Raw genomic sequence first — 21,967 nt, 5'->3', positions numbered from 1 at the left:
CTGATTCCCGGTCCAATGATAGGTGAGTGATCCCAGATCATGCCTGCCCTCATTACATTGAGAGAAAAATCTTATTACCAAGATTTATTTTGTTTATAAATATAGCTATATTTACAGTAAAGCAACTGCATTAATGATTCAGTAGAAATATATTTTACGAAATCAATAGTTGACTATAAATTCTGTTTGGATCAGCTATGTGTGACGTTATTAAACATACACTCAAATACATTTCTATATTAATGCAAGTGAAAGTTTTCTACATTGCTTGGTAAACAACTTACAGTTCTGAACTATATTACTAAGCAGTGAAATCTGATATTAGCAGCAATGTTTTTAACATTTATAATAAAAAAATAAATTTTTCTTGAGCATCAAATCAACATTTTAGAATGTTAGGAGTAATGGCTGCTGAAAATTAAGATTTGCCATCACAGAAATACATATAATTTATATTAAAATAAAAAAAGTTATTTTTATTTGTACTAATATTTAACATTACTCCCGTTTTTACTTTATTGTGAATAAAAAAATGCAGCCTTGGTGAGCGTAAGAGACTTATGCATCAAAGCACCATCAAAAAACTCTTACTGACCCCAAACTTTTGAACTTTAGTGTATGTTACCAATGAAATTCCTGTTTCTTATATGAAATATAGAATTTTATATCAAGAAATAAGTCATGATATAAGTAGAAAAGCTTTAAAAAGTAATTAAAGGAATAATTATTTTTTCAGGAAAATCAAATATTAATCAATAGGGCTTTGTTGTGAACAGTTGCAGTTTAGCTTTTAAATTATTTTAAAGCTGAGTTAAAGGTGATATTGATTAATTTTGTTAAAAGGCTCTCAATAATGTAATTCTCTTTACAAGAGAAAGAGAACTGCTATCAGGAGTTTGCAGTCTTCATGCCCTAAACATACAGCAGAACATTTTTTTTTCACTGTTAACTGGATTTTGTTGTTAGAGAATGAAATCCCCTGGCACAGAAAAAAGACCTGCATTCTGAAGGCCAGCGTGTGTATTCAGCAGTGATGTAGAGAAGTGAAGTGCAGCTGATCATACTAGACAAATAAGTCTCGTAACTGCTCTGTCTAAACAATTTACTCATCATGTCAGATTTTTGAGGCATCTTGTATAAAATGTTATACTTTGTCTTTTCACTTAAGCAGTTTAAAGAAATCTTCAGCTGAGCTTAAGAAGATTTTGACAAATGGACAGGTATAGTAGCCCTCCCTTCACATCACACACACTTTTACTTCGGCATACATTTTGATACACACATATACAGCACAGTATTCCCACTTCAGTCGAATCTGATAATCTTGTTAGTGATGCTGTTACCACTCAACCAGTGATGCTTGCTATCACTTATCCCGTTTAATTTGTCACCATATCCTGTGTGTGAATGTGCAAAGGCATCTATTGATTGCTCCTAACGGGCTGTTCACTGACCCTTTCTCTGTGGTATGGTTGAGATCTTTATCTTGAGTGATCAGAGCTGTATCTGCTTTCCCTGTCACCTTTTCTCCCCCCTCCACAGGCTCCCATCATACCAGTCTGTCAACTAAAGTGTGTCAGAGAGACAATTAAGACCTGTAACATGTGCAGTTAATGGAGTGCTAGTATCCTCCCTCACGCATTCACACACATGCACTTTAGCCTAATCAAATGTCCTGCACTGGGCCCCTGTAGTCAGGGTGCTGCCTGTCAACAGAGCATTGACTTCACATCAGGTCCGGTTCACAAGAGGAATAATTCCCCTACAACAACACGCACAAATACTGACACCTAACTAGACACATTAGCCAAACAAATGACTTTTTGCTGAATGGATTGTTAAGGCATATAGTTCTTGATATATGGAAATAATAATATATTACTTGGTAGAAGATTTCATTTTAATTAAATATAATAATAATAATAATAATAATAATAATAATAATAATAATAATAATAATATGTTAATGAAAAAAATGCTGCTGTTAATAATAACAATAATAATAATAATAATAATAATAATAATAATAATAATAACAGCATTATTATTGTTATTATTATAATTTTTTAATAATTTATTTATATAAATATTTATTGACAAAATGTTATCTCATTACTTTAATATGATTCAAAAAGATCTGATTCAAAAGAAAAGAAAGTTGTTCTGAACTCTGTTTAAGTGGGAGTTAAGGGACACAGGAAGCGTGGAATCGCCTCGCGGCTGCCGCTTTCTCTTGTTGTGGAAGTGTTTTGTCCACAATTGTCAACATTTCCTTTGTATTTACTAAAAACTAAATAAAACATAACAGAAATTTGTATTTGTGTTATTCTGCCATTAATTGTTGTCACTAATTTGCCTAAAGGGCATTATTACCTGTGAGGTCATGATTGAAGTAAATTTGAATGAAATATAATTGTAAAGGAAAATTGAGAAGTTTAATTGAGCCTAAACAATGCATCCTGGGTGCATGGCTTTGCTGGAAATGCAAAAAAAAAAAAAATCTTATTGATGTGGTCATGGTTGTTAGTAATCTGTTCATTGGTTGAAACCGATGCGGCTGCCACTCACAAAAAGATAAAATATTTTTTATCTTTGGTGGCGCCGTGCCCATGGAAGCGGCAGGATTTTGGGTGCACGAACACCGCTTGCGCTCTGCCTCCACGCCGCCAGCATAACCACCCACGTTTTGCCACTTTCTGCATGTCTCCTGTTGAGAATGAACTACACTCTCGACTGCCGCGTACCGTGTGAAAGGGCCTTTAATGATCAAGTGGGAATTAATTTGTTACCTGAATGTATCAGTTCAAAGCTGGATCTGAAAATAGTTCTCCGAGGTTGAAATTAGCAACTGCATTTACAGGTCTGGTCAGAAAATGACCAGAGTGATCTTCAAGGCTTTTTTCTGCTTTGTCAGCCTCAGAGATACTCTGGCCCTGTGGAATCTGCTTCTGGTTTTAACAGACCCCTAAAGTTAAGAAACTTTACTTGGTTGATGGTAAACCATTTTGGGGATTTGTTGCAATTCATGAAGGTAAAATAGTAGCAAAACTTGAGAGCTTGTTGATTTAAATATGAGAACTTGCCATATTAATATTGGTATTTATAAGTTGAAATTTACACTCAAGGCTCTGATGTGAAAAGCTGAATCTTTCGATTTGCACACACAGACAATAAACAAAAACCTGTGTTTTGAATTCGAAGTTGCAGATTAATAGTTACAAATGTGTAAAATGACATTCCCAAACAAAATGACAGACACAAAAGTGTACGACGTTTACATTTGCACTTTACTTCAGTTTCGCTGTACAAGTCAACACTTACAACCTCTCAGATCTGGCAGTACAACTTCAAATCTTAGCGCTTTGACTTTTGCTTCTACTTTCGTGATATTCCTGTAGCAAAACTCACTTGGACACTTGTACATGTAGATGTGAGAGAGCAGAACCGAGGATAGGTCTAAGGGTTAAGATCCTACAGCATGCATTTTATATTTATATTCAAATCAAGAGGTTGAAATAAAGATGGAGGGCATTCAGATGTGCATAAAACTGACTCAATGTGAAAACATACCGGTCCCTCTGACCTCTTGGTGTCAGAATGGTCTGTATTGTATTACCATTTTGACAGCTTTTATCAAAGTCGAATAAGACAGCACAGACAAACAGTCATTAAAATTACCATCAATCTCCTTGCTGCTGTTGTCCTTTTATAAATCAGACAGCAAATGTTGTATTTATCGTTTTTTGTCCACAATTGACCATACGCTGGAAGGTTTTTTTTTTTTTCCCACTTGGTGTTGCTGTTAAAATTGCGGTGTCTCTTTTGTCTCTGCCTCGCTTTCTGTTTTCCTTAGTTTCGTTCTCTTAATTCATCAGCTTCAATTTATTTTACCATTTTACACATTTGCTGAGCAAAAGAAAAAAAAAAGAAAACTGCTGTTTTCATAGAGACATCTCTATGAATGCATGCATACACACATCCCCCTTTAGATTATATAGATTCTGTTCTCCTTGGATAACTGCAGAGGCTTTTTCTGTTTTTTTCTTCTCTGTTTGTTTAGATAAATGAACATGACCTCCAGTACCAGGAGCAGCTTGGCCATGGAAATGGCGGAACGGTTTACAAGTGAGTGTTGCTCTCGTGTTTTTTACCTTGAGATTTAATTAGACTGATTGTGGTCAGCTTCTTCAAAGGCCTTCTTTACCCTTAGTGCAATCTATAGGTTTTAACTAGAGCCGGCAAATTGAATCATGAAAATGTAACTGAAAAGAGAAAAGGTGTTTTGTTGTCCACACTCATGTTCTGATTAATTTTACATTGGTCTCGCTTGTGCTCATGTTTTCAGACATCCTTCAACAGCCCCCCAATATTATAACTCTGATATCTTGAGACATGTGAATTAAGGATGATGCTGATTTAGTGCTTGTACTCTATTTTTTGATCCTTCTAAAGCTCCTGTCTGTGCCAAAGCTATATACCACAGGCTATACAGTTGCAGGACAGGGCAAGGTCATCATCTTGCACACACAAATAATTTTGTCAATTTCTTGAACCAAGTAACTGTTGGCAAGGCTCTGTGTGCTTTTGTAGATAACACAGACGCTCATCCTTCACTTCTCTTACTGTAGGAGCACCTCTGGGTTGTTGGAAATTGTTCAACATTTTAAAAAAGCCAATACTGCAACCCAGACAAGAATGCAGTCTGGCAAGCTCAGCACTAAATGTGTTTGCCTAGAATTATTTTTCCCCTCAAACAAAAGAAACGGCTGAATTTTGCATTCATCTCTTAATTCAAACCTTTTCCCCTGTGTTTACCATTTTTAAAGTGTTGGATAAAGAAATACAGTTCTGAACCTAGACATTCTGTCTGGAACAAGCACTAAAATCCAATGGAGAATTGTAATACCAGGAATGTTTGTTTTTATTTTTTGTTTATATTTTGTTCACTGCATGTTCATGATCTTTAAAGAAGGGTAACATTCACTGTTATTGCAGGTAGCAGCAGGTGAAATGTAATATAATCTCTGATGTTGCTCGTAGTGAAATTTAGGCCAGTGTCCCATCCATCTCCACAGCTGTCCTCGATCACCTCTACTGTGCTCGCTCACATACGCGCACTCTCCTTTATGCAAAACACACACCTTTGTGACTGTCAGACTGCAAACAGGACGGCGCCAAGGGTATTCGCTTAAATTGCTTTTCTTAGGAATAAATACTTTTTTTTTTTTCCTCTAAGGCTTTCACCTAACCTGCACCCCTTGATGTTGTGTTGCTGTTTATAAGCATGTTTCTTGCTCACATATCCGAGAAAAGTAAATACACAAAAAATTTGAACAAATATATGCATAGATACAAGGATATACAGGATGATTGATGTAGACAAATGTCACTTTCTAAATTTCTTATTTTTTTTATAATTATTTACCTTTTGCATATATTTTTTCCCTACTATTTGTGATCCAATAAGAACTAACATGCAAGCCATTTTTGGGTCACGACCCTGCGGGGTGAGAACCACTGCTGTAGGCTTTGTTTCTTCTCTTTGTGGCTTTCTTTCAGGTGAGGTGATCATCTGGTCATCTCAGGTTAGATGGCATAGAGAAAGAGACGGAGAGAACTGTCTGGTGTGCATTGGCCACTGTAATTGAAACCTGTTTGTGTGGTTGCATGCGTGTGTGTTCGTCTGCAAACGCACATGCATGGGATGGCTGTCTTCGAGAGGTCCATGAATACTGCATGACAGAGCATTCATTACCTCGGGCTCTGGAGTGTAAATAACAAACAGAGAATAGGGACACATTAGGGGGGTCAGGACCACACGTCACTACGTCAGCTCGTCCTGACCACGCGTCTGTCAGTCTTTGGTCATCGCTGCATGACTACTCAGCAGGGTCAAAGTTCAAGGACTTTAGCTGAACTTAGCAAATGGGCTTACTAGGATACATTACAGTTCAGAATGTCCTGAAGCGACCATTTAGACAACATCATTGGTTGAGTTAGCATTAGTAAGTAGTCATTTGGCAGATGCTTTTATATAAAGCAACTTATAGTTTGCATATTACACAGACAATCCCTATGGAGAGACATGGGGTTAAATGTCTTGCTTAAGGGCACAATGGTAATGGCTTATGACTCGCTACATGCAAAAAAGTGAAACTAACAACCTTCCAATAGTCAGCCCTGAGCTATACCCATCACTACCAACTATGCCATGCCACCTTCAAAAGATATTGATATCAGTTGACTTTGACTCTTCACTTGTGTTTCTTGATTTCAGAAATTACTTGAACCTTTTAAGATGCATATTAATTTAATAATTTGTTACCAATAAGCAAAGCAAGCATCTCCGTGTCTTATATGACTCAGAATCTTCTGAAGTGTAAAGTGCACCCGCAGAGAACAGTAAGGTGAGATGGGATCGAGTGTCGTCGTCCTAAATGAGGGAAGTTAGCCGTCGCGTCACTTAGAGCGACATTAATTAATGGCTTGCCGGAGTTAGGAGGTGTCTGGAGCTGTAACCAGATCAGCCATCTGTTTCCCATAAATCGCATGCACTGTCTCAAACACTGTTATTAATTTGTTTCCTGCAGACATATACACACCTATATATAGATAATCATAATCAAATGAGTCTTTTTCTTGTTCTGTCCTTTCTTTTCTCATTTACTCAAACACACATACTGTGTGCCTGTGTTGTTGAATCCACCCTCGTTCGGCAGCTGTCTGTTGTTATAGTATATTATCTGGTGGAATGGACCGTGTCGTGGGTTATTGTAACCCAACCCCTCTTCAGCACCTACTGCAGTAACCAGATCCACTACTCGGAATGAGCAAGGATCATAATTAAATAATTGCGGCTTTGCCGTTAATTCGACCTGTAACAGGAGGCCTGTCTGGGAGAGCTCACGATGAAATGGGAACGGAGCAGATAACGCTCCACAGCTCAGAATGTCTGAGGTTTTGCAGGTGACTGACTCAGGGTTGACCTCACCTCCATTTGACACTTAGGATGAGGACACCCCTCCTCTGAGCTCTTTTTCGTAGCAATTAAGCCACTGATAATCTGTAAATATATACAAATGTTTAAAAAGCAGCTGAGTGTCTTACTTAGTCATATGGATGTACATCTCAGGTAGCTCTGACTTAAACAAAATCCTGAACACAGTTTCCATCCTTAAACGTCAGTCATTGAATATCTGTCCATAGTTTTTTTTTTTTTTTTACAATGGCGACAAAAAGTGTTTGGACACTTAAGCAATGTTTAAAATGTTTAAATGTATAAGATAAAAATACAGATACAAATATGCAATACATAGCAAAATATGTAGCTTTTAATAAGTGACATATATGCCACATATATCACATATATATGCATTATGCCACATAGTTTAGGGTCAGTAAGATCTTGTAATGTTTTTGAAAGTCTCCTCTGATCACAAATGATCACAAATAGGGGAAAAAAATATTGTAAAAAAAAAGTATTACAATTTAAAATAAATGTTTTCTATTTTAATAGATTTTAATATATTTAATTTATTCCTGTGATGGCAAAGCTGGGTTTTCAGCAGCCATTACTTTAGTCTTGAGTGCCACATAATCCTTCAGAAATCCTTCTAATATACTGATTTGCTGCTCAAGAAATATTTCTTATTACTAATGTTGAAAACACTTATTTAACATCATTTTTCAGGATTTTCTGATGAATAGAACATTCCAAAAAACAGCATTTATTTAAAATGGAAATCTTTTGTAACTTTGTAAATGTCTTTGCTTTCACTTTTTATCAATTTAATGCATCCTTGCTGAAAAAAACCTCACTGCACCCAAGCTTTTGAAGAGTAGTGTACATATGTGACCCTGGACCACAAAACCAGTCTTAAGTCGCTGAGTCGCTGGGGTATATTTGTAACAATAGCCAAAAAACATTGTATGGGTCAAAATTATAGATTTTTCTTTAATACTAAAAATCATTGGACAACTTCAAAGGTGATTTTCTCAGTATTTAGATTTTTTTTGCACCCTCAGATTCCAGATTATCAAATAGTTGTATCTCGGCCAAATATTGTCCTGTCCTAATGAACCATACATCAATGGAAAGCTTATTTATGCTTATACTGATGTATAAATCTAAATTTTGAAAAAGTGACACTTAAGACTGGTTTTGTGGTCCAGGGTAACATATACATTTTGATTTGTTTATTTTTGTAAGGTTTTCAAAGTTAAGGTATTGCTAAGAAAATGTGCATTGTTATTAATTGTAATTTTTTCTCTTTGACAGAGCTTACCACTTGCTTGGGAAGAGAATTGTAGCGGTGAAGGTAAGAATATTGCATATGTCTGTATGCTTTAGAACCTCAAGCTCTGGAGCTTAAAGCAACCACTCAAACATTGTGTTAAATTAAAGGAATCCGTTTTCCTTAGTACACTTAATAAAATGTTTTGTAGATTACATATTTGCAGCATTACTTGGCTCACATAGAAAAACATGAAAACATACCAGTGACCCAACATATGATATCATAGCTCACATTCAGCTAATGGGTAAGAAAATCATACAACCAGTATGCTCTTTAAATAGATAAAGAACCTGCAGAGCACAAGAGGTGAACTCAGGTGGCTTTGCTACAGGTGGACTTTACTGCAGAAAGATTCAATGAATAAGGGCTGGAGATGTTAATATTGTTCTACTAATTGAAGAGCACAAGAGAGCAAATCCAGCACTCCTACACACATTGCCACAGTTAAGCATGATTGAGACCCTGCGACCCTCATACTCCAGAGCGGCTCCTATCTTAGCTGTTCTCTGTTCTGTCATTTCTTCCACTATTTTCTCACATTTTTTCTCTCTCTCCCCCTTCCCGTCATCCTCACTGACATCTGTTTAGTTTACTTTTATCCTCTCGCTTCTCTTCTGTCTCATCTCCTATCTGTCCTCCTCTCCTCTGGTATCTTCTGCTGTGTCTGCTCATCTTTCCGTCTGCGCTCTGCCTGGGTCTGCTCGAGTAGGGCTATCTGTTTGGCTAAGGGTGTAAGTGATCTCTGCTGAGCTTTAACTGCGTGGCCTTGCCTTACTGCCTTACCTGTAATCAATTATTTCAGTGGGAAGCTGATAATCTAACCTTAACTAAAGAAGCATTTTAGCTAGTCGCTGCTTCAGTTGAAAAGTGGAAAAGAGAGAGAACCAAAACCTAGGTTGCAACAAAAAAGAACTTTTGTAATATTAGATCAAAATACAGCCTTGGGATATATTTTTTGGAGTTTAATTGCCTGCTTTTTTTTTTTTTAAGTGGTAGGCAGTTTAATTTCCTGTCAGTACTGGTTGAAGAGAAACTCTTTGAGCATGTTTCTCAAGCATTCACTTTCAAGCTCAAAAGCCAGCTAAACAAGTATTGACGCACAAACAGAAAAGTATTCTCGAATGACTGCTTATGTTTTCAAGTTGTCTTTACCTGATGTAAAATAATTGTAAAAAAGCATGGCCAAGTGTGTTGCATTGCATATGTAATTTCAATATAACTAAATTTGCTTAAGAGTTCTGTTTGGGAGAAAATGGATTTCTTATCAAATTTGTTTGATAGATAGCTCAGAAAGGTCAGTGTGAGTGTGTTTGTTCAAATGCTGGCCTTTTGCTTGTATTGCAGGTTATTCCTCTCGACATCACAGTGGAGCTGCAGAAGCAGATCATGTCTGAGCTTGAGATCCTTTATAAGGTCTGAACCTCTTTTTCTGTCTGCTTGATTACGTAAGCTGTATCTATATAATAAATGCATTTCAGTCCTCTTTCCAGTGGATAAAAACATTGGCTTAATTCCGAATATGTGCTCACCCAGTATGACCAGCAACTTACAATGCTGTAGTCATATCAGTTTCTTACCTCCCTCTAAACTAAACTTAGAGCATTTTGCCCTCTCTTTGGCACTCAAGTGTCACTTTGTTTGTCTCAAGAGTGTCTGTGAAAAGTAACACCTGAATACGTTTTGTTCTTGGTAAAGTTTGGAGCCACTTTCCAGGTAAAAACCAAACTTGTTTAGAGCTGTGTGTGGTTTCAGATTTCAGATTAGGTGTATGTGAGGTGTACGACTGTGATAAGTATAAAAGAAGTGTCATGAATTATTCAGGGATCAATGCCTATGTAGTTCAGTCCACCTGTTCCTGTAACCTGCTCCGACAACAGCTGCAGGATAGACTTTAATTTATTACAAATCACCCTTTGCAACAAGGAGCCAATCACACAGAATAATCAGCCAATTTCACATTCTGAATAAAATACTGTGGCATTAGCCATGTGTTATAGGCATATACAATTTTTCCAGTTTTAATATATTTGATTTATGGTGTTTTTTACAGTGTGATTCTCCATACATCATAAAGTTCTACAGTGCTTTCTTTGTGGAGAACAGAATATCAATATGCACTGAGTTTATGGATGGTAAGTCTCATTTGTTTTGACATTAGTCAGGCATCTAGGAGGCAACGTTTGCACAGGAAAGCATCACTCAGAATATGTCAAATTTAATTGAATTATTTGTTTTGAATGTAGGTGGCTCTCTGGATGTCTACTGGAGAATCCCAGAGCATGTGTTGGGCAGAATTGCTGTTGCGGTAAGTCCTCTTCAAGTCAGGAAACTGTTATCGAATAAGTGTATCAGGGAATTTTGAAAGCTTGGATTTTAGAGGTTTCGCCATGTCCAAGAATCTGTTACAGCTCAGACCTGTGTGTGTATGTGTGCTTAGTCCTTGTAACATTTTATTAGTGCTGAATTGTCATTGTTCCCAGTTCTGACCCTCATTACCCTCTCCCTAACACTTTCTCACAATAATCAAAGATATGCCACTGTTTAGACAATTTACAGCTCTATCCTCTACAGACATAGCTCTCATACGCTTTTGAGTCTCTTCTGAGTTTTCAGTGAGTATAGCTATTTGTGTTTATCTATAGGTGGTAAAAGGATTAACGTACCTCTGGAGCCTGAAGATTTTACACAGAGGTGAGAAAGCCACTTTTTTTGTAAAAAATAATATCCAGATGTTGGATATCAGTGTAAGAGCTTGACTGTTTAGGCATATGTATGTAGAAGTAAAATTAAGTGCACTATTATTTAAAATTTTGGTTTTATTAAAGTTGTCTACCAGATTACACTGCAGAAGTACATTCATTTAGTGACAATAATATTAAATACTGACAAATTTTATTGTAATAATAAAATTGTTTTTCTAATGTAGATGTGAAACCCTCCAACATGTTGGTTAACACACGGGGTCAAATCAAACTGTGTGACTTTGGAGTCAGCACACAGGTATATTTTAATTTAAAGTATCCTGTGACTATTTTTGTGCATGTTTATTTGTCTGCATGAATGCATGTACTCACACAAGTGCTTCTCATTGTAAGCACAGTCAGCTCAGATCAGCCATCAGTCTCTATGTCTCTGCTCTGTTCTCTATCTTATTCCTCCAGGGACTTTTTGCCTTTGCTCCCTAACCCTCAGATACCCCCTAGATTGCTCCTCTTCTCTCACTTCCAGCTCTTTGTAATTACCACATTGACCAGATATTCAGTGTGTGTGAGTGATGGCGTGTGTGTGTGTGTGTGTGTGTGTGTGTGTGTGTGTGTGCATGTGGCTGGACAATATCTCAGAATGAGAAAGTCAGCATCAGTCTCTCCACCTCTAATACACTCAGGAATCCAACAATGGAACCCAATCACTCCAAACGGCCCTCTTTTAATTAATATTCATACCCATGTTCCCCAAAGAGATTCAAGTTGAAGCTGACCCCTGGATGAGGTGCGTGTGTGTTTTCTCCTCTGTGCCCGTCCAGACCATGACACTGTATAGTAAACCTGCGTCTCTCTTATTCACTTACACACACACGCACACAGATGCACATCATGCCACGGGGGAACGCTCTCATTATGTTTGTTCTGTCATTGCTGACATGTGCCATTGTGCCCAGATCTCACTGTCTCTCCCCTGTGAGAGTACAGACTAAAATTAAACCAGGCTGGCATTTCAGTAACACTCCACAATAACACACCCTTTTCAGTAGGTTTAAATCAGTTCCTCTTACTGTGTCCTTTAGCTTGTGGCAGAGAGCTCAGGTCACCTGCTGTCACATCTGCACTGAATTTCAATGTTTAAACAGAGATAACTGTGATGGCTTCTCTATATTATTCCTGGCTGTGCACATACAGAGGGGGTAATGTTTCACCTTTGAGGTTGTGTGTGATGGTAGATATCCAGTACTACAGTGGGTAAAGAAAAGAATTACCCCCCCCCCCCCCCCTTAAAATAATCACATTTTGTTGCTTTGCAGCCTGAAATGAAGGTGGACACCGTTTTTGTTTTTTCCAGCTGCATTTACTCAGTGCAAATTATAACATCCAAGTGAAAGATATTACACCAACATGTAAGGAAAATAAAAAAAGAAAAAAGAATCACTGAGTTGGAAAAAGGGACCCCCCCCCCCACACAAAAAAAAGACATGTAAACTCAATCAGGTGTAGCTAATCACCTTCTCAATGGCACACAAAGCCATTTGACTTTCAGCTGTGATCAGCTCTGGTCATTTTGATCAGCTCAGCATGAAAAAGCATTTCAGTCTTTGGTAGTGCAAGTGAAGCAAACAGTCAACTATGGGTGGCAAGGGACTGCCAAAAGAAATTGTGGACAGGCACATTTTAGGAGATGGATACAATTGTCATAATGTATCATTTACTTATAATCATTAATAAAACTATATATTGGTATTTTTATATATATATATATATATATATATATATATATATATATATATATATATATATATATATATATATATATATATATATATATAAGTTTGTGGGTGAATTCTCACTATTAACTAACTATTAATTACAACTTATGTCTCAGTAAACAATACAAACTATTAACTAACTATTAACCATGAATTTTTCCTAAATAAACTCTTAATTTGCTACTTATTAATAAATAGTAAGGTTGTTAAGTTTAGGTCTCGGATTGGAAAAAGTAGAATGATTCTAGTCACACAGCTGAGATGATATTTATTCTTTTTGAGATTCTCATTGATCTCCTAAAAATATCTTGGTAACACTTTCTATGAAGCCCATATTTATAATGCATGATAAGGATATTCTTAAGACATTATAATGAATGCATAATGCATTATATAAAAAAAGTATAATATGTTGTTTCATCTCATAAATATCCATAACAACAATTATAATACATTATTATAAAACTTACTTATTTGTGGTTATAACATTTATGAGTATGATTATTTATAACACGCAATGAACACCATTTTAAATCGACTTAATTTATAATGGATTATAAGTTTCATATCTTGACATTATTTATTTAAGATCTGCACAGTATCTTACTGTCTTACTGATATTACGTTAAATATGGTTAAAAGCAAATGTGCTATATAACACATTCATCTGATCAAATATCTGATCTTATGGCTGTTTAAGAAAAAATATTGTTTTTATTTATTATTATTATTGTCGTTGTTGTTGTTTATAAGTGGTATTTGTCTGCTTTAAGTAAAGGAACAAGTCAACAATGGCAAGATATGAGACTTGTAATATGTTATAAATATGGGAAATATAATTGTGTTCATTGTATGTTATAAATCATCATATTCTTAATAGCTACAACTACAAATAAGTAAATATTATAATGCATTTAAAGTCTTGTTATGATTAATCATGAGATGATACAACATATTATACGTTTTTTTTTTTTTATAAGACATTATGCATTCATTATAATGCCTGAAGAATACCCTTTTAATGTATTATATTTCTCCTGCTTTCTTCCACAGCTGGTGAACTCCATTGCTAAAACATATGTTGGAACCAATGCATACATGGCGGTAAGCTGCATTCATACCTGTGCTAGTCTTTCTCTTCAGATGCTTTATTATTATTTTACCTAAATGAAGAATGAATAGGTCATACATATTTGGTTGTAAAGGTTGTCAGTCGAGTATGTGCTTGTAATCCACACAAAACAATCAAACTGCTTTTTTTATGGAAAAATCAAATGCTTTCTGAAGTTCTATTTACACTCGTGCACACACACATTTAGACAACAGATCTTGTTAAATAGGTCCCACAGGAATCAATGCAAATAAGGTATGAATGTGTGTGTGGCCTTCAGTGCCACAGTCTTACTTCAAGCACAATTCATATGCAGAATTGTACACTGCATGTAATGATTCTTCATGTGTTTTTGTGTCTTTGCCTCTATAGCCAGAGCGGATATCAGGGGAACAGTATGGTATTCACTCAGACGTGTGGAGCGTAGGAATCTCTTTCATGGAGGTAAAACAGCCATATAATAATTTCTTATAAACACCCACATATACACATAGCCCAGCATTTGTAGTTTTGGTGGACTGGTGTCAGTGTTTCTGCTGAGTGCTGTTGATAGTGTCTGCAGGCAGCCTGTCCAAACAGATGTTGGCCTACAGCAATGCATGGATCACACTCAAGATCTCCCACTGACTGCTACACACACACACACACACAAACACTGCTCTGCTATCCTTTTGGACCCTCTCCCTTCTAATTACCATATGAGCATAAAGTAAGGAATGAGATTTTGTGTGCGCGTGTGTGATATCTATATAAAAATTGGGATTAATGAATGGGGAATAATATGTGTCTGTAGTGAAACATTAAAGAAAATTAGTGAGTGAGTGTGTGTGAGAGAGAGTGAAAGATCTGGAGTCAGTGTGGCAAAACGCTATCATTCACTCAGTCAGCAGAACGTCCAGTAATTAGAGTGCTGTGTTCTCTGTTCCAGAGGTGTGTGTGTGTTTTTTTAAAAAAAAAAAGAGGTGTACAAGTACAGTGAATTTTTTTTTTTTTTTTTTTTTTTTTTGTAATGGATGTTTTTCTAAGCAGAAACCAGCAGCAAGAACTGTACGTATGAGTGGATTAGATTTTAATATGGTGGTTTGACTCATGTACTGAAAATGCCATGCTGGTAGTTCTCATTGGCTTTATTGATTCCCATTTTGTAATTGTCAGCGCTTCTCATTGGCTGTGATGAATTGTTATTGTATCCCTCGAGTCAATCCCTTGATTGTATTTATCAATACTGTTAGATTTTATCAGTGAGATGTTTAGGGAGGGAATATCAAGGGCCATATGGATTGACATTATCATGAGTTGATGAACAGTATATTGATCTGATTATGATTTAGTATTGACCTTACCATGTTGTTAGGGATGTGATCGATTCGGCTCGGCTGCTGAAATGTTTAAGCAATTACCTCTATGTTCTGTTGGCAGATTTCTTAACTAATGAACTGAACTCACCTCCTGAACTGAGCTGGTTATTTTAGATTTAATAAATGAATGCACTGTGGTTTGATTTGGATTAATTTTTTAAATGTAACTGTAATGTAATTAAAGTAAGGTTTAAAAATAGTCTTATTTGTTATCTTATTTGTCTTTTGCTTCTGGGTTTGCTGCTTTTTCCACATCTGTTCTTTATTCCAGCATGCGCTGTAGACTCCACAGATTAACACCTGCTGAAGTACATACACCTGCTGTGATGCTGGGATTTAGGCAGGATTACCAATATTAGTGCTCCTTAAACCCTTGTGAAAAAGATGTGTACTTAATTGATTTGAATGCGCACTTGTAGCATACTGTACTTAAAAAACAAACAAACAAAAAAAAAACTATGTCTCAAGTGCCCTTTTATTCCTCCTGATATTAGTGAAATAAAAGGGCACTTGAGGGAGAGTTTTAGTAACCTTTATCGTGCTTTAAAGAAGTACACTTATTTTGATGTGCTGACTAACATACTAAAGCACATGTAAAGTAATTGACTATTATTTTAAATTTAGTGTGTCAGTATTACATACAAGTTTCAATAGAAATGTTTTTTTTGTGGTTTACCATAAATGATTGTTAGTACATTCAGCAGTACACTTGAACCACATTTTAAGCACTTTATAAAATAATGAAAAATAGGGCTGCACGATTAATCGCATGCATTTGTCATGCGTGTCTCATCAGTAAAGCTGGTTCCGTGATTAGCGGTAAATATCCGTCACCTGTTTTCAAATGCACCGGGAGTTCATACACAGAGCCGTAGTTCACTGACAAGCTACGCAATATCGTGTTCATAATCGAATGCGATTAATCTCAATTATGAACAGAATAATGCGTAGCTTGTCAGTGAACTACGGCTCTGTGTATTAACTGCCGCTCCCGTTTAAAAACAGGTGACAGACATTTACCGCTAATCACGGAACCAGCTTTACTGATGAGACACTCATAACAAAAGCAATCAATAAAACATAAACACCGAATGAAAAAACGTAAATAATCACTCAATTCCCACTTGAGTGAGTGAAAAACAGTCTACAGTTCATATGCATTTATTATAAACTGCAATTAATATGTAATGAAGTGGCCAAAATCATGAGTGTAATGTATTAAGGAATTAATTTTAAGATGTTCATGTTAAGCAACTTTGTTTCTCCTAAATCCTCTTTGAGACATCGTCTGTCAAAGCTGTATAGCTCATGTGCTTATGCAGGTGTGTAAGTATGTATGTGATTATACCTGTGTGCTTCATTATGACTTACCTTTCTTATCTTCTTTTTTCATTGGCAGTTGGCATTGGGCTCTTTTCCATATCCACAGGTGAGTCTACTTCATCAATCCAAATACCAGTTTAACCAATTTAACATTTAGCTCTTGAATACTCAACAGTTCTACACCCTAAAGGCCACCCGCTCCTTCGTGATCTTAGTCTATGGGTAGTAATTTACTGGTTGTTCATCCCAAAATTGCTCATCCAATTCTTGTTTACTCAGATTACATTACATTGTATACAGTCCTGCAGACCCGCTCCATTCCTCAATCCCAACAACCCTGTAATCAGATTTCGTGCAGGGATTTGTCAAGATTATCCCATTTTAAGAATGACAAACCCAGATTACAATCCGGATTCATTTGGAGGTCCCTAGTTTAAGAACCACATGGTACCCAATGCACAAAGCATGTCATTTTATGGTGCCTGTAGTATGACATGGTGTAGATGTAAAGTGTATTTAAAATACTTAGTTCTGCTTGTTTAATTATACTGTGTCAAAAATTGTGTTGTACTTTCAAAATGAATCCCTCTATAAGGAATAAATTAGATCAGGGGTGTCCAAAGTCGGTCTTGGAGGGTCACTGTCCTGCAAAGTTTAGCTCCAACCTGCCTCAACACACCTGTCTGGAAGTTTCACGTATGCCTAGAAAGACTTTAATTAGCCGGTTCAGTTATGTTTAATTGGGGTTGGAGCTAATCTCTGCAGGACAGTGGCCCTCCAGGAGCAGGATTGGACCCCCCTGAGTTAGATCCGCTTATAAACAGCAAACTGAGTTTCTGATTCTTCTCTAGTTCTTTGGAAACTCTCTTTTCTAAATTAATTTATACATGGTAACACGTTACAAAATGGTTCAATTCATTGACATCGACATCTATTAGGGCAGTTGTTGCCTGATGGTTAGAGAGTTGGACTTGTAATCCAAAGGTCGCAGGTTTGAGTCTTGGTACCAGCAGGAATTGTAGGTGGGGGGAGTGAATGTCCAGCGCAAAAATTCTGAGTATGGGACACCATATTTGGCTACACGTTACATCAATTTTTAACTTATTGACATTATTACAGTAATACATAAGATATCATGAGTTATACTTTCACAAAATGTCTTAGTCTTGGTTAATGTAAATTGATTGAAAGTGACAGAAAAGACATTTATAATGTTACAAACATTTTATTTCTAAACTTTCTATTCATAAAATAATCCTGGGGAAAAAAATGTATCTCACTTTCCACAAAAAATAAGCACTTTTTTTTTTTAACATTAACAAGCAACTGTTGACATTTATAATAAGAAATGTTTCACATATTCACTATTAACTAAGAGTTTTTCCTCAGTACACTGCTAGTTTGCTGCTTAATAATAGTTAGTAGAGAAGTTTAGAGACGTTTAGAGACGTTTAGGTATGGGGTAGGATATAAAATGTGGTCATGCAGTATTAAGGCGTTAAAGGGATACTCCACCCCAAAATGAATTTTTTTGTCACTAATCACTTTTATGGACGTTGACGCTGTTATTTATTTGGCAGTCTATAGGACAGTCTCAAGCCTCCAGGTTTCATTCAAAATATCTTAAATCGTGTTCCAAAGACGAACAGAGCTTTTATGGGTTTGGAACGACATTGGGGTAATTGAATAATGACAAAATTTTCATTTTGGGGTGGAGTATCTCTTTAATATGTGCTTTAGAAGTACTAATAAACAGCCAATAAGCAACAATTTAGTAATGGAAATCAATCACTAAAAATCTTACAGACCCCAAACTTTGGGACAGTAGTGTACAGTATCCCGAAAGTTACATTAACCAAGATTTATAAATATATATTGAGAATATATATTATGATATGTAGTGTGAAGTGTTCTTTTAATCATTTAGTTGTGACAGTTTTCAGCCCTGTGTATATACTGTAGAAATATACTGTATACTCAAATCTGATTCAGTGCCCTAGTTTTCTCTAATCAGACTCTCAGCTTTTTAAAGTTCTGCATGTAAGAGTGCAGTGAGTTTAATGAGGGAAATGTTGACTAATGCTCAATAAATTACTCCCAGCATGCCTGTTGGGTTAATTAGCATATTAAAACAAAGCAGCCACTCAGGGCATGCAGGGGAAATCAGAAAGGAACGTTTTGAGGCTGCATCTAGAGCCAAAGCCTTGAGCATCGAACAGTCACGGAGGCTGGGCTTGGCACTGGTGTGTGTTTGTACTTTATCTTACACATCACTTGATGCAAAGCTATCGTGCACAATGGCAAAAGTTACAAAATTGATGTGCAATATGTGAAATTGAAAGGATATTATGGGTAGTACTATGATTAATCCTAAATCCTGATCCATTTTTAGCGTAAATATTTCTAACATAAAAAAGACAAAATATAAGATGAACAAACTGTGTGAGATGATGAACATGCACAACAGTTAATGGGTAGAAATAATGTTAGAAGGGTAGAGGCCTGGGTGTTTTCTGTGTACGAGTGCATTTGTGTGTGTGCATTATCCCGTGGCCTGGAGGCTTGTCTCATTTGAAATTGTTTTCCTCTCCTCTCCAGCATTATCTATTAACAGGGCCATTATCATGTTAATCCACAGAGTATTATTACGTAAGCTAATGTATTCACATGTACACACAAACAAACCCTCATACACACAGTGTCTGGAACCGTGATTGAATCTGTTGATGTTAAATATTTGACAGCATTTATCTTCCTTACTGGACTGCAGAATTAAATGTGTCCTTTTTATGTTGGCCAATAACTAATCCTTCAAAACAAAAACAAAAATCCTCATTAACAATGACATGGAATGTGTGAAATCCATTCAGGTCCACCATTCTTCTCAGAGTGTATCATCATACAGTATACCATTATCAGATAAAGCGATATCAGTTGAAACCAATGAATGGCAAAACTTTTGTTCTTGGCCCGTAGAGCCAGAGGCATTATACTGAAGCATTTCATGTATACACACCCCATTAATTTATTACTTCCTCCTTTAATCTTCCTTACTCTTCCTGTTCCTGCATTTCAGAATTCATATGGAATGGAAATGGAGAGAGAGAGAAAGGCATGAAGGAGAAAGAGGGAGGGGGTTAGTGAGTAAGAAAGAGAGGGAGAGCTAAACCTCCCACTGCTAGAGCGTTTTTGCTCTTGATGTTAATTTTCACAGCTCCATATGGTGCTGCAGACTCTTCACCTGCAGGCATCACACACACACACACACACACACACACACACACACACACACACACACACACACACACACACACACACACACACACACACACACACACACACACACGCATGCACACGCCACCCAGCCAGCACTCACGCTACCTCAGGCCTGGCCTGTCACTCACATCAGCTCAGGCATCTGTCTGTTTTCTCTCTCTCTCTCTCACACACACACACACACGTACTCAAAGAGTCATTGTCCATTGTGCTCTGAGATCTCAAGAGATGCCCGCTGTATTTCTGCATCGACTTCTGATGCCCTGCCCCCACTCCACTCACACTCAGAGCCAAAAATCTGCTGCTGTTTTGTGTGTGAGTGCATGGGTGTGTGTTTTCTATGCGTTATCTTGTCACTGATTATAAAAGGCTCTTTAATTTCGTCTCACCCCATGTTGGGATTAATTTGCATTCTTTGTCAGGAGTTAATGGTGTCTCCCGATGGCTCGCTCTGAAAATCTTTGAAGACTGCAGACTGGCTGGCGTGTGTATACAGCCTCCAGCGCTTCTCCTCCTGATTGATTTGTTGTTGCCTTTTCTGTTTTCTGGCTGTTTTGGTTTCAGCTCATTTTTAAACCTCATATTCATCTGAGTATACTGTATGATTTTGCTCTCCCAGACCGTTAATGCTGTTTTTAAGCAATATCACTCTGGCATGAGTGTTGTTGCTTTTGAGGCCGCAGATAATCACAGTCTTGGCAATATTAAGTATAACAGCACAGTTTTGAGTGTCATATTACTTTTATACAACAGTTATGTAAACAAAAAGTTGATATTGAGTTACTTGCAGTTCAGGAAAAAAATTTGGCCAAAGCGTTGTATAATCTTTTCGCTGCAGCTCCACTCTAGGTTTTTAAATTTTTTTACATGCTTACTGGTGAAACCCCACTCTGAGCAATCCTGGAGTGAAAGAAAACACTGCCTGCTGTTTTTTTTCCCTCTTTGACTCTGCCCTACTCACATACTTTGGTGTGAAACACCACAAACACAGACAAGTGGAGTGTTACAAACAGAGAAACTGAAAAAAATTGCTAAAAAAAACATTATTCAAATATTGTCATTTTCACAAATAATTTCAAAGAAACGTGAGATTTTGAAGCAGAAAGACTTAAATATTATTTTCTTGTAAAAACCAAATAATCTTAGTTTTTAAAAAGTCTTATAAACTGTACAAGAATTAAAAAAACTATATATATTGATATATTGAATGCTGTATTATGTTTTTTTTTTTTTTTACAGTGTACAAAACAGCATTGTTTTGCATTTAATTTCCATTTAGGACCTTACTTAACAAATTGTAAGACTTTAACATTTTCAAAAAGGAGCCAAGGTGATGTATTTAAAGTGGTCTTGATTTTCTATCTATTTTATCTAACTCCAGTGGTTTAATTAGAAAACAGCGCATACAACACATATTTATCCCTTTAATTGTCCTGTGATTGCCGTGCTTTGCAGTTTTAGCCAGTGCTGTGTGTTATTTAGTTCCTACATTATGGGTCCAGCGTCTCCAGGTATTTAAAGAGTTTAAAGGGATACTCCACGCCAAAATGAAAATTTTGTCATTAATCACTTACCCCCATGTCGTTCCAAACCCATAAAAGCTTTGTTCGTCTTCGGAACACAATATAAGATATTTTGGATGAAAACCAGGAGGTTTGAGACTGTCCCATAGACTGCCAAATAAATAACAGTGTCAAGGTCCAGGAAAGTATGAAAAGCATCGTCAGAATAGTCCATCTGCCATCAGTGGTTCAATCGTGACGTTATGAAGTGACAAGAATGCTTTTTGTACACGAAGAAAACAAAAATAACAACTTTAATTAAACAATTTGTATACACTACCTGCGTACTGCTCATATTCTCCAAAATGGCGCTACGGTGATGTGGAGAGACACAGAGGAGACAAATTTCACAAAAAAATCATAATGTTTCGTTTTATTTGCGTACAAAAAGTATTCTCGTCGTTTCATAATGTTACGATTGAATCACTGATAGCAGATGGAGTATTCTGAAGATGTCTTTCATACTTTCCTGGACCTTGAAACTGTTATTCATTTGGCAGTCTATGGGACAGTCTCAAGCCTCCCTGTTTTCAACCAAAATATCTTAAATTGTGTTCCGAAGA

The 21,967-nt window shown here is 36.6% G+C and overlaps 1 protein-coding gene across 3 annotated transcripts in view; it reads left to right on the top strand.

Annotated features, from left to right (window-relative positions):
• Window positions 1–21,967, top strand: part of LOC109046196 (dual specificity mitogen-activated protein kinase kinase 5-like) — a 48,778-nt gene that overhangs the window by 7,627 nt on the left and 19,184 nt on the right. The window contains exons 6-17 of one of the 3 annotated variants that reach the window (XM_042760206.1): window positions 1–22; window positions 1,172–1,220; window positions 4,061–4,125; window positions 8,279–8,318; window positions 9,642–9,710; window positions 10,348–10,429; window positions 10,541–10,602; window positions 10,940–10,988; window positions 11,224–11,297; window positions 13,828–13,878; window positions 14,258–14,329; window positions 16,643–16,672. The exon at window positions 1–22 is cut by the window's left edge and continues 46 nt beyond it. In XM_042760206.1, the coding sequence (XP_042616140.1) occupies window positions 1–22; window positions 1,172–1,220; window positions 4,061–4,125; window positions 8,279–8,318; window positions 9,642–9,710; window positions 10,348–10,429; window positions 10,541–10,602; window positions 10,940–10,988; window positions 11,224–11,297; window positions 13,828–13,878; window positions 14,258–14,329; window positions 16,643–16,672 (665 nt within the window). Of the gene's footprint in view, window positions 23–1,168; window positions 1,221–4,060; window positions 4,126–8,278; window positions 8,319–9,641; window positions 9,711–10,347; window positions 10,430–10,540; window positions 10,603–10,939; window positions 10,989–11,223; window positions 11,298–13,827; window positions 13,879–14,257; window positions 14,330–14,438; window positions 14,827–16,642; window positions 16,673–21,967 lie in introns of those variants that run through there. The other 2 variants (XM_042760205.1, XM_042760207.1) reach the window with 2 other exon arrangements.

The sequence above is a fragment of the Cyprinus carpio genome, chromosome A7, assembly GCF_018340385.1.
Source record: "Cyprinus carpio isolate SPL01 chromosome A7, ASM1834038v1, whole genome shotgun sequence".
Lineage (NCBI taxonomy): Eukaryota > Metazoa > Chordata > Actinopteri > Cypriniformes > Cyprinidae > Cyprinus > Cyprinus carpio.
Note: the sequence above shows the minus strand (reverse complement) of the source record. Positions and strands in the feature narration are given on the sequence as shown.